Source organism: Mustela putorius, unplaced genomic scaffold (assembly GCF_011764305.1).
Source record: "Mustela putorius furo isolate JIRA1106 unplaced genomic scaffold, ASM1176430v1.1 tig00000139_pilon_pilon_pilon, whole genome shotgun sequence".
NCBI classification, from domain to species: Eukaryota; Metazoa; Chordata; class Mammalia; order Carnivora; family Mustelidae; genus Mustela; species Mustela putorius.
In genome coordinates this window covers 11698846-11713611 of record NW_025421293.1, presented here as the reverse complement: position 1 = coordinate 11713611, position 14766 = coordinate 11698846, and the positions used below count along the sequence as shown (strand labels likewise).

Below are 14766 nucleotides of genomic sequence, written 5' to 3'. Positions count from 1 at the left end.
AGGTGGACGGTGGGTCTCCACCCAAAAGGCAAAAACAGGAAAGCCTCCAGAAGAGCCACACTGGAAAATACCTTCACATCTGGAAGGCAAACAAAGGTTTCTTACAAACCGTAAGAAAACACAAACCAAAAGGCTGAGATTGCTATACGGAACTGCACTACAACGAGAAATGTCCAGGGGTGCCTGTGCGGCTCTGAAGTTAAGCGTCTGACTCAGAGTTCGGTTCAGGTTCATGGTCTCAGGGTCTGGCCCTGATCTGGCCCTGCGCTGGGCTCAGGATTCCATGGGGAGCCTGCTTGAGATTCTCTCTCTCCCCCTTCTGCCCCTCAGCCCGCTTGCTCTGGTCTTATATCTGAAGATAGAAACTTTTATTTTTTTTTTATTTAAAGATTTTTATTTATTTGATAGACAGAGATCACAAGTAGGCAGAGAGGCAGGCAGAGAGAGAGGGGGAAGCAGGCTCCCCGCTGAGCAGAGAGCCTGACGTGGGGCTCGATCCCAGGACCCTAAGATCATGACCCGAGCCGAAGGCAGAGGCCCAAACCACTGAGCCACCCAGGTGCCCCTGAAGATAGAAACTTTTAAAAAATGAGAAGTGTCTATTCATCCCAGGACACCATTAAGGGAAGGAAAAGGCGAGCCACCCCGTTGTGGAAATAGATCTGTGCATCACGTCACCAGGGGAGGGTCTGTATCCAGAATATATAAAGAACCCCCACAACAAGGAAGAGAAAGACAACAGAACATAGAAATGGGCACTGGGAAGGTGGCAAATTCGTCCAAATAGCCAGGAAAATGACTACTCTGCCTCTCTGGGGTTTTTTAAGTTTATTATTTTTCAGTAATCCCTACACCCAACATGGAGCTCGAACCCATGATCCCAACATTACGAGTCACGTGCTCCCAGGGCCCTGGTACTCCGCCTCTCAAACAGGGGAGGAGATGTGAATTAAGAGGGGTTAAGGTCCATAAGGAATGTGGGACAATATTAAACATGAATACACGTGGGGAGGAGGTGTAAACAGTCCAGCTACTCTGGAGAACAGTTTGGCAGAACATGGAAACCTGCCCCCACGGGGATACACCCAAGGGTGAGGCGCAGGAATGAGCAGAGCTGGTCCAAATTTAAGAGGCTAACCAAGGGTAGCAGTTGAAATCCGGAAACAACCCAAACGTCCATCACCAGCTGGATAAGCACACTGTGACATCGCCACGGGAGGAACGCCTCCAGCAAGACAACCTCCGCCCCAAGAGCAGGGCCACGGAAAAGTCTCACTATAAAAGACACACACGAGACCATACACTGCACACTTCCTCATACTGCACATGAAGTGTGTGGACAGACAGCTCAAATCTCTAGGGGTTCGATGGGATCACCTGGGGACAGGGAAGGGGGAAATGACCCAGGGTTATGTAGGCGGGGGGGGGGGGGCTGTGGGGAAAATATTAACAGCCGTACATCTATCATCTGTGCCCGTTTCTCTGTGTATCTTAAACCCCAACAACAAATATCCACAGAAGGTAGGTCGGGGGCAGGAGGAAAGCATCCAATCTGAACCTTAACACACAGTGAATATCGCACTCTGGGTAATTTTTATCAACTCTCAGACTGAGAAAAATCCGCACAAACTGAAGCAAGTACATAAATGAAAATGAGGCAGGAGAGGAAAAAGGAAAGAGAAAGAAAAATTCCTACCCAGGACCTAGTTCTCCTCAACCCCGAGCTTGCCAGCAGAGAGCTCAGGCCTCACTGCTAGATCCCCTGGCTTCCCAGCTGTGTGGCCTCGAGGGGGTACCACAACCTCTCTGGGCCTTACTTTCCTCTAAAGTAAAATGAAGGCAGCGGGACAGGAAAGAAGCTGTGACTGCAGGGCTGGGACGTGAGTAAGCAAGACGGATGGACAGAGCTCCAGGCTGGGATGGTGGGCGGACAGCTTTCTCTACATTGTCTTGATCTGTAGCTGGGCCACTGCCATTGTCCCCCGGCTCCCATCAGTGTGACGGGAGGCAGCAGTGGAGGTTCCCCCCAACCAAGCAGAGGTCTGGGAGCGGCAGGAGCCACCAGGCCAGATCAACCAGCTCCAGCAGGGCCTTCCCGGGAGGGGAGGAGTCCTGCTGGGCCCGCCCTGCCTTCCCTCCCCAGCTGCCTCCCCTGCAGCTCCAGCTACTGGGTTCTGTTCCTCCAGCTCCCTCTCTGAGTCACCGCCTACCAGGCCTCCCTCCCCGTTCTGCTGGGAGCCAACCCCGACACACACACACAGACACACACACACACACACACACACACACACACCCAGGAGGTCAGACCCCAGCAAGCATTCTCCAGCTCCCCGCCACCAGAGAAGGCCGATCTGGCTTGAACTCCAGTCCCACTTCCAAGGACCCCCAGCAGGCTGGGACTTTGCCTGGCCCCAACCAAAAGCCCAGCCCACAAAGTAGGTACTCAAGTTGAAATCAAGGGAATCGCAAAGCAGCCCAGAGGGGTCAAGGCCGCTGCCCTCACGGTGATATGCAAATGCGTCTCCCCCAGGGGCGGGGGGGGGGGGGGGGGGGGGGTCAGGGCTCCCGCCCTTCTCACTTCCACACCAATTACAGAGGACTTCCTTGCTGATTTTTCCCCTCCCTTGCACCGAGGTCTAAGGCCTTCTAGGCAAGTTAGGAGTCCTGTTGAATGGAAATGGCAGGAGCCAAGGAATGTGGGCACCTGGGCCAGGGGAAGGGGAGCGGGCTGGATCCCAGAAGCCCGGACAATACAGATCGGTCCCGACAAACCCTTTCCCAAATGCCAGAATTTCATGGGAACGACAGCCATGCGGTTTACAATGGAGAGAAAAGAAAACAAGACAGGAATGGAAAGGAGACCACCCTCACCAGGTGGCTCAGTCGGTTGAGCACCTGACTCTTGATTTTCGGCTCAGGTCATGATCTCATGATCTCATGAGATCTCATGATCTCAAACCCCCCCACCCCACAAAAATCACACTCCATGCTGGGCGTGGAGTTGGCTCAACACTCTTGCTCCCTCACCCTCTAACCCTCCCCCCCACTCACCTATAGGTGTTAGTCTTTAAAAAAGAAAAAAATGGGTGCCTGGGTGGCTCAGTTGGTTGGGCGACTGCCTCCGGCTCGGGTCATGATCCTGGAGTCGCGGGATAGAGTCCCGCACCCGGCTCTCTGCTCAGCGGGGAGCCTGCTTCCCCCTCTCATTCTCCCTCTACATGCTCTTTCTCTCTCTGAAATAAATAAACTTTTTTTACTTTTTTTTTAAAGATTTTTAATTTATTTGAAAGAGATCGCAAGTAGGCAGAGGCAGGCAGAGAGAGAGGGAAGGGGAAGCAGGCTCCCTGCCGAGCAGACAGCCCGATGCAGGGCTTGATCCCAGGACCCCAGGATCATGACCTGAGCTGAAGGCAGAGGCTTTAACCCACTGAGCCACCCGGATGCCCCAATTAACTTTGTTTAATTATTTAAGAAAAAAGAAAATTATAAAAAAAGAAAAGAAAAATGTGGTGGGAAGGGAATTACAAAATACTGACAGAATTAATGTTAATACCAAAAAATTACAAAAAAGAATTCATCCTGAGGGACCTGTTTCCAGATCAGTATGGCCTATGGAGTACCCAAGAGAGCAAATGGCAAAGGAATCCAGAGTAAGGCACATCCATGCTCAACGTCAGAACACCCGTTCCATGCTCAACGTCAGAACACCAGTGATGAAAAGAAAAGTTACAGTAAAAAAAAAAAAAAAAAAAGGAGTAACAATGTTAACTACCTACCAGGCTTATTTTGTGCCAAATAATGTTTTGGCCTTTATGTGTATAAGCCCTTTCAATCTTCATAGAAAAGGTAGGCACTATTCCTCATTACACACACACACACACCCCTAAAGCATGTCCAAGACCACATGGCCAGTAAGCGGTGAAGCACGAATTTCAGTAATTCTAAAAGATTTTAAGCATTTAGAAAAGAATTTAAATTTAAAAAAAAAAAGGTTCACAAATGAAGGTCAAGAATCAAAATAGCATCACACTTCAGTAACACTGGAATTTTTATTTTTTTAAAGTTTTTATTTATTTATTTGACAGACGAAGATCACAAGTAGGCAGAGAAGCAAAGCACACAGAGAGGGAGGAGGAAGCAGGCTCCCCGCTGAGGCGCCCCAACACTGGAATTTTTAAAAGGTGACATTGCAAGGGTGCCTGGGTGGCTCAGTGAGTTAAAGCCTCTGCCTTCGGCTCAGGTCATGATCTCAGGGTCCTGGGATCGAGCCCCGCATTGGGCTCTCTGCTCAGCGGGGAGCCTGCTTCCTCCTCTCTCTCTGCCTACTTGTGATCTCTCTCTCTGTCAAATAAATAAATAAAACCTTTAATTCCTTCAAAATATTAGAGGCAAATTATTTCCAAAATGCCAGTCAAGTATGATGGTCGCATTAAAGGCATTCTCAGGCATATTACGTCTCCAAAAAACTTGCCTTCTGTAGATTGATTCTTTCACAGAAGACTACTGAAGGATGTGCTTGACCAAAACAAGGAAGTAAGGCAGAAAAAAAGGCAGGCAAGGGAGTCAAGAAACAGGAGGTCTAACACAGCAAAAAGGTAAAGGGAGTCTCAAGGACATTGGCTCCGCAACAGGCCCAAGTATCAAGCAAACCACACTGGAACAGGAGGATGGAAAACTCTAGGAAAGAAACCTCCAAGAAAAGCAGCAGCTCACACAGATCTGACCAAATGAAAAGTGCTCTAAGAAACTGGAAGAAAGAGATTCTGAGATATTCCAGAAAAAATTTTTTAAAGGCAATTAATAACTCCAGGAAATAAAAAAGTGATTTTCACTATACTATAGCCTGGCTCAAATGTGGACAATATTTACAAGGCCAAAGCCGTAATAGTACACCTGGTTTAAACACAACTGTATAGGGAAAATAAACGTGGTGGGGGGTGTGATAAAACAAGATTAATATTTACTAAGTGCTTCTTTTTTTCTTTAAGATTTTATTTTTTTATTTGACAGAGAGAGGCACAGTGAGAGAGGGAACACAAGCAGGGGGAAGGGGAGAGGGAGAAGCAGGCTTCCCACTGAGCAGGGAGCCTGATGAGGGGCTCGATCCCAGGACCCTGGAATCGTGACCTGAGCCAAAGACAGATGCTTAAAGACTGAGCCCCCACTAAGTGCTTCCTATATTACAGATACTGTTTTAAATGTTTTTCATGTTCTTCACTATTAAATCCTCACAAAAATCTCATGAAATAGAAACTACTGTTTTCCCTCATATTACAGATGAGAATATTAAGGTACAGAGAAGTAAAGAAACTTGCCCACGGTCTCACACTAATAAATGGGACAGTCAAGAAAGACTCAGACTCGGACAGCCCGTTGGAAACCTTCATCATCCACACAAGTCAACAGAGAAACATAACCAGCAGCAGAAGCAAGTTATTACATAGAAATAGGGATGAAAAGGCCACAAGAAATAGCCAAAAGACTTAAATTAGGGAATCAAGACTAGGGAGATAGGAAGCAGGGGATGGCTAGTTTTCTTCATAATCCTTGTAACACTTACTTAAAATGAGGCGGAACTTTTACTCTAAGGTTTATATTAAGCATAAAGCAGAACTGCACACTGTCGGGGGGGGGGCTTTATAGTAGGAAGACTATTTCCCAATAAAAGTTAAAAAAATAAAAGAGGTGGGCACCTGGGTGGCTCAGTGGGTTAAGCCTCTGCCTTCGGCTCAGGTCATAATCACAGGGTCCTGGGATCGAGTCCCGCATCAGACTCTCTGCCTACTTGTGATCTCTCTCTGTCAAATAAATAAATAAAATCTTTAAAAAATAATAAAATAAAATAAAAGAGGAGAAATGTTTAAAAGGCACACACAATGAGATGCTAACACACAACCCCCAGCATGAACAGAAGCTGAAGAAACAGACAATGTCTTACTATGGGCAAAGACACGGAGGCACCAGAACACTACCACTTAGAATGGACAATGGTGCAAACCACTAGGAAATTCACAACTATTAAGACTGAACGTACACCCTGTGACCCGGCAATCTGCTCCTAGATATTATTTCCAAACAGTAAGTGTGTACATACGTGCACCAAAAGGCCATGTTCATAACCCCAGTGTTGCAAACACTGGAAACAATCTCAGTGTCCATCGACAGGCGTGGATAAATGGTGCTATTTTTATGTATCATACTCTACAACAAGAGATCAGTTACTGCACACACCCAAAGATGGATGAATTTCACACATAAAACACTGAGCGAGACCAACCAGAAATAAAAGAGGGCTTGCTGTGTGATTCCACTGATAGAAGTTCAAAAATAGGTAAAACGAATCTAAGGTAGCAGAAATAAGAATGATATTGGAGGCAGGGCTGATAGTCCCTAGGGGGAAACATGAGGGAGCCTTCTTCTGGACGCTGGAACCATCCTGACCTTGAGCTTGTTGGTAGTTACATGGGTGTTCTCATTTTGGAAATATGCAATGTTCTCAACACTCCCAATTGAAGCGTATTACAGTGTATCTGTTACACCAAAAAAAAAAAAAAAAAGAGAGAGAGAGAGAGAGAGAGAGAGATTAAATTGATGGGTTCAGGTTGGGACCTTGGGAGCCCCAGGAGCCCAAGGGCCATATACACGATTCCAGAGGCCCCTGGAGAGGACCGGACTAGAACAAGGAATTAACTTGTTAGCCTGATGACTTGAGTCATCAGTTAACGATAACAGTAATTACAGCAATCACTTTTACTGTAACTTTTGCAGAGTGCCAGGCCTAAGCTAGGCACCTGGAAGGGACCTGCTTGATCAAACGTCACAACCGCGGAACACATTTAGTACCACGAATGGCCCCATCTTACAGATGAGAAAGTCAAGGCTTAGAGAATGATTGCACACCCAGAACGTGCAGAGAAGTTAGATGGCAGACTCCAATCTAACCTCAGCCCCTCCCTAGGCCAACCTGGAGACTGCCGGGCAGAATCTTTAGATGGCTTGTGAGGGCCCAGAATGTGCCAGATTGTGAGGGTGCACCGCGAGGGTGTTTTGTTCATGTTCACTAACTCATGAGGACTGACTACGGGGCCAGGGCTCCCTGCAGCCCCTGGGGAGGCCCAAGACCTGTCTGGACACCAGTTCCCACGCCGCCGCCCCACTAAAGCTGGGCTGGGAAGTCCAGGACAGGGGTGGAAGACAGGGCTCCATGTGACCAGAAGGGAGCTAAGTTTGCTCCCACCCCCGAGCTGGTCACTTCCAAATCAAGAATGCTTAAAATCACCACCTTCTCCCCAGTTCTGTTCCTGCACATCTCCCCCCCCCCCCAGCTTTTCTCCACCTTTTCTGCCTTTCTGGATCCATCTGAGCAGCCCAAGCCTCTCCCAGGCCCCCAAACCCTGGCTGCCTCCAACCTCCTTCCCTGGCCACCGTCACCTCCCCAACCGCCTCCTCACCACTATCTACCAGACAGCCTCCAGCTGGCAACCCAGACAAATTCTGTGAAATGCTTATTCTGAAATAATTTCAAACTCCAAGAGAAGTTGGAAGTAGCACAATGACCCGTCACATGACCCTCCCCAGGTCCAGCCCTCGTGAACTCTCTCACCCTCTACGTTACCCAGCGTCCGTGAGTCCGGGATGTATCCGTGTCTCCCATACGTATAGATAAATTACAGATACTACTTTTTCTCTTCCCGAGCCATTCCTGAGTCAGCGGTGGCCATCGCATCCCTGTCCCTAAGCATGTCAGCGTTCTTACTTCCAAAAAGCAAGGACATTCTCTTCCAAAAGCACTGTACAGTTATCAACTTCATGAGACCTACTATTGATCTGATACTATCAGCTAATCTACAGCCCATACTCCAATTTCATCAATTGCCCCCAGGATGTCCTTTAGAGCAATTTCTTCCTTGATCCAAGATCCAATCGCAGGCCATACATTGCCTTTTGCTGTCACATTTTTTTCTGTCTTTTAATCAGGAACATTTCCTGGCCTGCCTTTGTCTTGTATGCCACCAGACACTTTTTTTTTTTAAAGAGTCCAGACCCTTTCTGTAAAACGTTCCTCACTTCGAATCACTACCTCCTTTTAAAACCCTGAACTGCCTTCTCAATTCCTCAGCGTGAAATCCCAAGACCTCAACACTGGCCTTTGGGGACCTGCAGGGTCCCCTTCCTGCCCTACCCCCAGCTCCTCCACCCCACCCCCACCCACTGCCCTGCTCCTATCGACGCTCACTCCTGGGAGACCCTCACTCCAGCTCAAACAGACCTCGGCACACTCTTTCCTTCACAGCCTGTACCTCTATTTAAAAATTATTTCCTTCGCTGGTTTGTGTGCTCGCTGCCCAGCCCCCACACTAGGATGGGAGCTCCAAGGAGGGCAAAGATTTTTGTCTGGTCATTGCCAGAGCAGTGCCTGGCCTGCCGGACCCACTTGGAAATGGTTTGCCGAACCATGTGAACAAGAAAGGAAGCGCCTGGATGGAGAGCCAAAGAACCGGCAGGCTCAGAGAGCCAGTGGGCTGGGGAGACCCCTCTGGAGTCCAGAACCTCCCCCAGGCCTCTGCCACGCTTCGAGCTTCGGGCTGGAGGAGGAAGCACCCAGCACATCTCCTTTATCTCTTGATCGCATCACTCCACCAGCCAGTCCCACTGATTAATCTCTTTAAATCAATCCCAGTAGGCCGACGGGCTGGATTCCAGAGATAGAGCTGATGCGCCCGGGAAAAGGCCCGTGGCCCCCTCCCTATTGTCCACTGGCCAGTCCAAAGTGCATGGCCTCTCTCTCCATACTGATCCCTGGGTTCCACCCCCCATTCATGTATCTTCCAGGGCCCAGCCAGCCCCAGGAATGGGGGCAGGGAGAATAAACATCCAAGTACAAAATCCTGCTAATAGGTCTTTAATTGCAGCCTGAGGAGGACCTGGAGTCCAGGCCTCCCAACCCCATAGCAGAAAGGCAAGCCTACCAGGTGCTTGTCACTTACTTGTCCATTTCACTGACTCCTGCTAACATTTAAGGACTCACTGGCTACAACAATACTCAAGGTTATGGGAAAAGTAATGGCTAACCAAAGCTTTCATTCTTGACCTACCTCCTCTTCTGCCCAGGAAAGGGTACAACCCCTCAGCCTAGACCCATGATACAGGAAAAGCATCTTCTCCTGGACATCTTCACTCACCACAACCCCCATCAACACCTGCTTGCATGGGGTCACAGCCCAGCCCAGAGCTCTGGAGCAAACTCCCTCTGCCTAGGAGGGCTGGATTTACAGGCACTCCCACCTACTCGGCCTGAGCAGACTGGGAAGGGGTCCAGAGATAACCCGACCTCTCGCTGCCTTGCTGTGTGACCCAGGGCACAAGGCTCAGTCTCTCCCCGGTTCCCAGAACAAAAACAAACAAACAAAGATAGGGCTGATAACGCTGGCCAGACCTAAGTTGCTGACAGCCAAGTAGGAGAAGCGCCTCAAAGAGAAAATTTAGCACCTGCACCCAGCAAAGAAAGGGGGAGGGGTGCTGGGTTGAGGAATTTGTAATCCACCCCACCCAAGCAATGAATGGGAAGCAGCTCTCCACCTCCAAGCTAATGGGATTAGCACAGGGCTGGGCTCTAGGCGTTGGCCTAGGGTCCAGGGTCTCCCAGCGGCCACTCACGGTGGGAGGAGTAAGGGGGAGCACCAGCGCCCTCCGGGCCTTCCTTCCCAGGTGAACACAGGCCAGCCAGCTCTTCCCAGAGCCTGCCTGCTACTTCCTCCATGACCTCAGCGGCCAAGCACGCAGAAGTCAGGCAGCTCCAAAAGCAGGAGGCCCAGAAGACGGGCCTTTGCAGCCACATCCAACTGGACTTCCTCCTGCCTGCTAGTAACCTCCTGCCTCAGCCTCCCCATCGACCCCATGGGTGTTACGTGGTCTGCCATGGGGCTCTGGCTTGCTGCAGGCAGACCCAGGAACCCCCTTGATAGGGGCTGTTTGCACTGTTGCTCATTAGGGCTTTTGGCCTCTGGTCAGGCAGGAACCACACTCGAGATGGGGCGCCCTCTCCCTGACTGGGGGAAGGCAGAAGGCCAGCCAGGAAAATCCAGGCTCTGACTCCCAGGCTGAAGAACTTGGTCCTTGCTCAGGACTGAGTGACCCAATGAGCTCGAAAGACACGGGAACACAAAAATTACCGTGGCCTCTGGGGGCGCGCAAAAGGGGATGGCCCCAGCGGCCCTTTGTACCCCAGGACAGCCCAGACCCCTCCTCTAGAATCCCCGCACCCCTCCTTCACCCACAGCACACATTTGAGAGAAAATCGTAGCCCTCGTCATGGACCCCTGGGCGGAAATGTGGCCGCAGCTGGGGGGGGGGGCCGCACACGCAGGCCCCGAAGCCAAGACCCAGTCCTTGCGCCCCCGCGGGCGGGGATGTATGCGCTTGCTGCCCCCAGAGTGCCCCTCCCCTGCCCAGCGCTTCACAAAGGCCCTTTGTCCCGCCGAGCCCCGGGACTCCGGTTCCTGAAAAGTTCCATGAGAAAAATCAAAGAGAGGCAAAACCCGGCGAGCGCGGCCTCGGCTAGAGCGGGCAGGATCGGTGGGACAGGGCCAGGGAGGCCAGAGGCGTCCCTTCCAACGCAGAGGGGGCAGTCGGTGGCTTCCCGGAGAAATCGCAAGCCTCCCAGTCTACACTCTGGAAGTGGGAGAGATGGATTTTTTTTTTTTTTTTAAGTGAAGCGTAGGACGCCTGGCGAAGAAGCTGGAGGCAGCCAGGGGAGGGACCGGGTGTCCTTCGGCGGCAGGTCTAGAGGTCCCCTGGTCTCCCTTCCCGACTGCAGCGGCCGCGTCCAGCTCCAGACAAGCTTCTCCTGCCCGGGTGCCATCCCTAGCGAGCCTGAGCAGCCCTCTCGGAAAATGGCAGAGGCCTCCGGGCCCTCTCCGCCACCTCCTCCCGCGGTTCCATGTCAGACCCAAGGTTTTCCCTACGCGGCTCGGGGCCGGCCAGATCCGCTCCCACGCCGCTTCCTTCCCCTAGCTCCGGGATGGCGGTGGCCCAGTTTCTGCGCCCCACCGCGCTGCGCGCCCGCCGGAGAACACCGGGTTCCTGGTGTCGGAGCTGCTGCGCTCCTGCCGGGGTGTGAGTTCTGGGACAGCCGCTCTCCTCCCGCAAGTGTCCGCCCGCCGGCTGGAGGCCGAGATCTCCGCCCTCTCCACAGCCCCACTGCTGAGGGGTGCCCGGAGACCACGCGCAGTGCGAACGGAGGAGCTGGAACGGAACTGGGGCCCACGGGCGCTGGGCAAGGGCGTTTGCCAAGAAAAGGATCCGAGCTCGGGGAACGGATGTCTCAAAGGGTGTGGAGCTGGCTTATTCTTTTCTTGCTCAGATTTTGAAACCCCCAGCCTGGGCTGGAGCCGCAACGCAAGGGCCCCGGGATTTCGCCCCGGTGGCTCGGATTTCGGCAGATGCGTGTGCTCTGGGAGGGCACCGGCGCACCGGGGAAAGGGGAAAGCAACCGAGCCGCGCACCCCTTTCCCCCGGGTCCTCGGGACTGGCCTTTGTCCCGGGCCCGGGGAGCTGAGCCTGTCCTCACTCCCGTGGACCCGCCGAGGGAAAGGGAGGTGCCGCGTCCCTGCCGAGAATGCCCAGGAACAGGCCGAGCAGTTTTTCCCGGGCCTCCCTCCCCAGGATCCCGCGGGGACCGGAGGGGACGGCCACAGCGCGGGGCACTTACCCGGGTGCGGGTGGAGATTGAGGCCGGCCATGTACTTCCCGGGCGGCAGCGGGCCGGGCAAGCCAGAAGCGGGCAGGCGTCCGGCCGCAGCGGTGCCCACGCGGTGGCTGTCCATAGCCAGGCTGGACAGCAGCGGCGGCGGGGGGCCGTGCACGGACCGCGGGGGCCCGAAGTCTCGGCCATCCATCCTCCGCGGGAGTGCCGCAGCCAGCCCCCCACCCGGCCCGCGGGCCTCGCTCAGTGGGACCTAAAAGTTCGGCCTCGGCGTAGTCCCAGAGTCCTCGGGCAGCGGGGGCTCCGCGGCGTGCATGGCGGCGGCGGCCAGCGGGGCTTGCGCTCGGCTGCGGGCCCGCGGCCCGGGGCGCACAGGCGGCCGGCGGTGGGGCCCCTCCGGGCGGCCAGGCGGAGCTGCGCGAGGCGGCGCACACGGCGTCTTGGAAGGGAGAGGAGATGGGCCGCAGAAGAAACGGGGTGGGGGGGGAGGAAAAAGGAGGGGGGAAAAACAAAGTTTCAGAAAGTCGTCTTGCCGTTCGGGGTCGGGGACTGCGGATCGGGTGGCCAGAAATGAAATCGGGGGTAACCCCTTTTCCATAAAAAGTAAAAATCCATGCTCCTTCCTCCAGCGGATTCAGGCTCCCCGGCACTTGGCTCGGTAAGTGGCCGGCGGCGCGCTGCGCCCCAGCCCAGACTGGCTCGGCGGCTCACGGGTCCTCCCGAAAGTGGGAAAGGCCCCTCAGCCGCGCCCCGGCTGCATAAATACAAAACCTCCCAAGTGGGACTGATTCCTGGCCGTCACATGCTGGAGGGTTTCAAACCGCGAAACCTTTTTCCACGAGCAGTTCGAAATCTCTCCCTAAACCCTGTGTCACTATCTGATCCGGCAAGTTTAATATTTAACCTTCTTGGCCCCTGGCCTGCCTATTTTGAGTCTGCTTTCCCTAAGCTCGCCCTGAGCCACCAATTAGCGTTTTTTGTTGTTGTTGTTGTTTTGGTTTGGTTTGGTTTTTTTTCGGGAGAGAAGGTGCAAAGCCAGTTTATTATTTTTAAAGAGACTTCGTGCCTCCTCCCGCCGCCCCCCTCGGGCCACTGTGAGTCGCAGAGTCTGAGTACGAGGACCCGAGACGTGGCATTCTCGCCCGAGGACTGGAAAGAATCCTTCAAAACAAGCTTTGGTTTCATTTTCCAACGCCTTGGCCTGGGAATCCTGCGGCCCGAGGACGTGGCCTGGCGCGGGGGATCTGGGGGGGAGGGGGCGGTCAGAGTGGAAGCAAGGGGCTCTAGGGTCTTGCTCCTACCCTAGCTTACCACCCCCAACCCAAAAATAATCTACAAAGAAAACCTTCGCAACGCGGGCAGACCAAGGGGCGCCTCCCCCAGCGTTGGGTAAATCCCCCTGTAGCTCCAGTTTAAAGCTGTTTGTTTAAAAGATTTGTCCTTTGCCGATTCCCATGGGGGCGGGAGGGGGTCTTGGAGCCAACCGTGCCCTCGCTCTCCGTCTGCCCGCAGCAGCTCGGATTCCAGATTCTGGGAGGCCCGGGCGCTCCTAGAGCCGCCGATCCACGCCAAAGCCACCAGCTCCGGGTGCCCGCCCTGAGCCCCGCGACCGGCGCCCAGCCCCCCAACTGCAGACCCCCTCCGCCGCAAACCCCCCCGGGTTTCCTTCTCCAGCCTCCCTCCCCAACTTCGCTAAGGGTACTTATTTTAACCCGGTTTTGGTTACAAACACCCCCTTCCCTCCCTCCCTCGCTCACTCCCATCAGGCTCTGGTTACCAGATCCGCGTTTACTTTGGAAAAATCTAAGATCGCCACATCCGAGGATACATGTCTTAAGGAGGCGATGAGCTTTCCGTGATTTTTTTTTAATGTTCTTTGTGTAGCTTTCTTTTTAAAAGCTAGCGCTTCGGAGGCTGCCCCGACGCCCCACTTTGGGGAAGTCGAGGTGAAGGCCCCCGGAACACCCTCGCTCTGGTCGAGAAGCTGGCTCGGCCATCTGCGGGCTCCGCTGCGTTCTCTCTACTTTTCTCCCCCTCTTAAATGCAGTTAAAATGGCTGAATTCCGGCTTTTAATTAAAAACAGCCTATAATCGAAAACGTCTCGGCGTCCCTGGCTCCCCCGCCGCCTGCCGGGAACCGAGAAGGGAACCGACGCCCCTCAGCTCGGCTGGGCGGGCTGGAGCGGGGCTGAGGGCTCAGGTGGGCGCCCGAGGCACCGTGGCCCGCCCCCACCCTTCCCAGGGTGCCCCCACCTCCCCGACGCCGGTCCCCGATCCAGCTCTCGGGGGCCGGAGAGCTGCGGGGATGCCCCCGCGCTCCCCGAGGGGGCGGCGGGTTTGGGGGGTCAGCCGGAGAAGTTTGGAGACCGTCGCGCCCGGCCAGGGACGGACGGGCGGCCCGGCGGCGTACCTGGCGCGGCGGGGCTCCCGGTCCTGGGCTCCGGTGACTGCGACTCCGGTGGTGGCCCCGGCTCCCGGCGTGGCTAGGCGCCCGTGCTGCCCGCCATCCCGCGGCTGCTGCTCCCCTTCGCCACCCGCAGCCGCCTCACACTTTTTGCCCGCCTTTCCTTTTTTTGGTAGAAAACCGCTCCCTGGGCCGAGCGCTCGGCGCGCCAACTCCTCCGCCCTCCCGCGGCCCGGCTCCCGCAGCCCCCGGAAAAGCCAGCTTTCCTCCCGCGGAGCTCCCCGCTTTTTAATAAAATCCAGGTAGCGCCGGTTTAAAGAATCCCAAATCTCCATATACAGCCCGGGATTGGAAAAGGTACATTACACAACCCCCCTTTCAAGTTCCTCTCGCTGGATCTAAAAAAAAAAAAAAAAAAAAAAAAAAAAAAAAAAAAGCCAGCGGGAGGGGGGAGGGGCGGCTGGGGGAGGGGAGTACTCTCCAGCGAAGAAACACGCATTGTTCCCGGGTGCCCGCCTCCCCCCCCCCAGGCCGGCCCCCGGCCTCCATCTATTGGCCGCGCCCACCGCCAATCACGCGCATGTAAACACCTTGGCCCTCAGCCATTCCTATAAAACCAATTACGGACCAAGGGGCTCCAGCAGTTTCCAGGCTCCCC

At 54.1% G+C, this 14766-nt stretch overlaps 2 protein-coding genes across 3 annotated transcripts in view; both read right to left on the bottom strand.

The window, feature by feature from the left end:
- The window catches only part of TNRC18 (trinucleotide repeat containing 18), an 83137-nt gene extending 68637 nt beyond the window's left edge, over nucleotides 1–14500 (bottom strand). For both annotated transcript variants that reach the window (XM_045075151.1, XM_045075152.1), the window contains exons 1-2: nucleotides 14115–14500; nucleotides 11711–12143 (exon numbers count right to left, since the gene is read on the bottom strand). In XM_045075151.1, the coding sequence (XP_044931086.1) occupies nucleotides 11711–11897 (187 nt within the window). In that variant the 5' untranslated portion in view covers nucleotides 11898–12143; nucleotides 14115–14500. The remainder of the gene's footprint in view (nucleotides 1–11710; nucleotides 12144–14114) is intronic.
- FBXL18 (F-box and leucine rich repeat protein 18) overlaps nucleotides 1–14766 on the bottom strand; it is a 107558-nt gene that overhangs the window by 7844 nt on the left and 84948 nt on the right. The window lies entirely within an intron of this gene.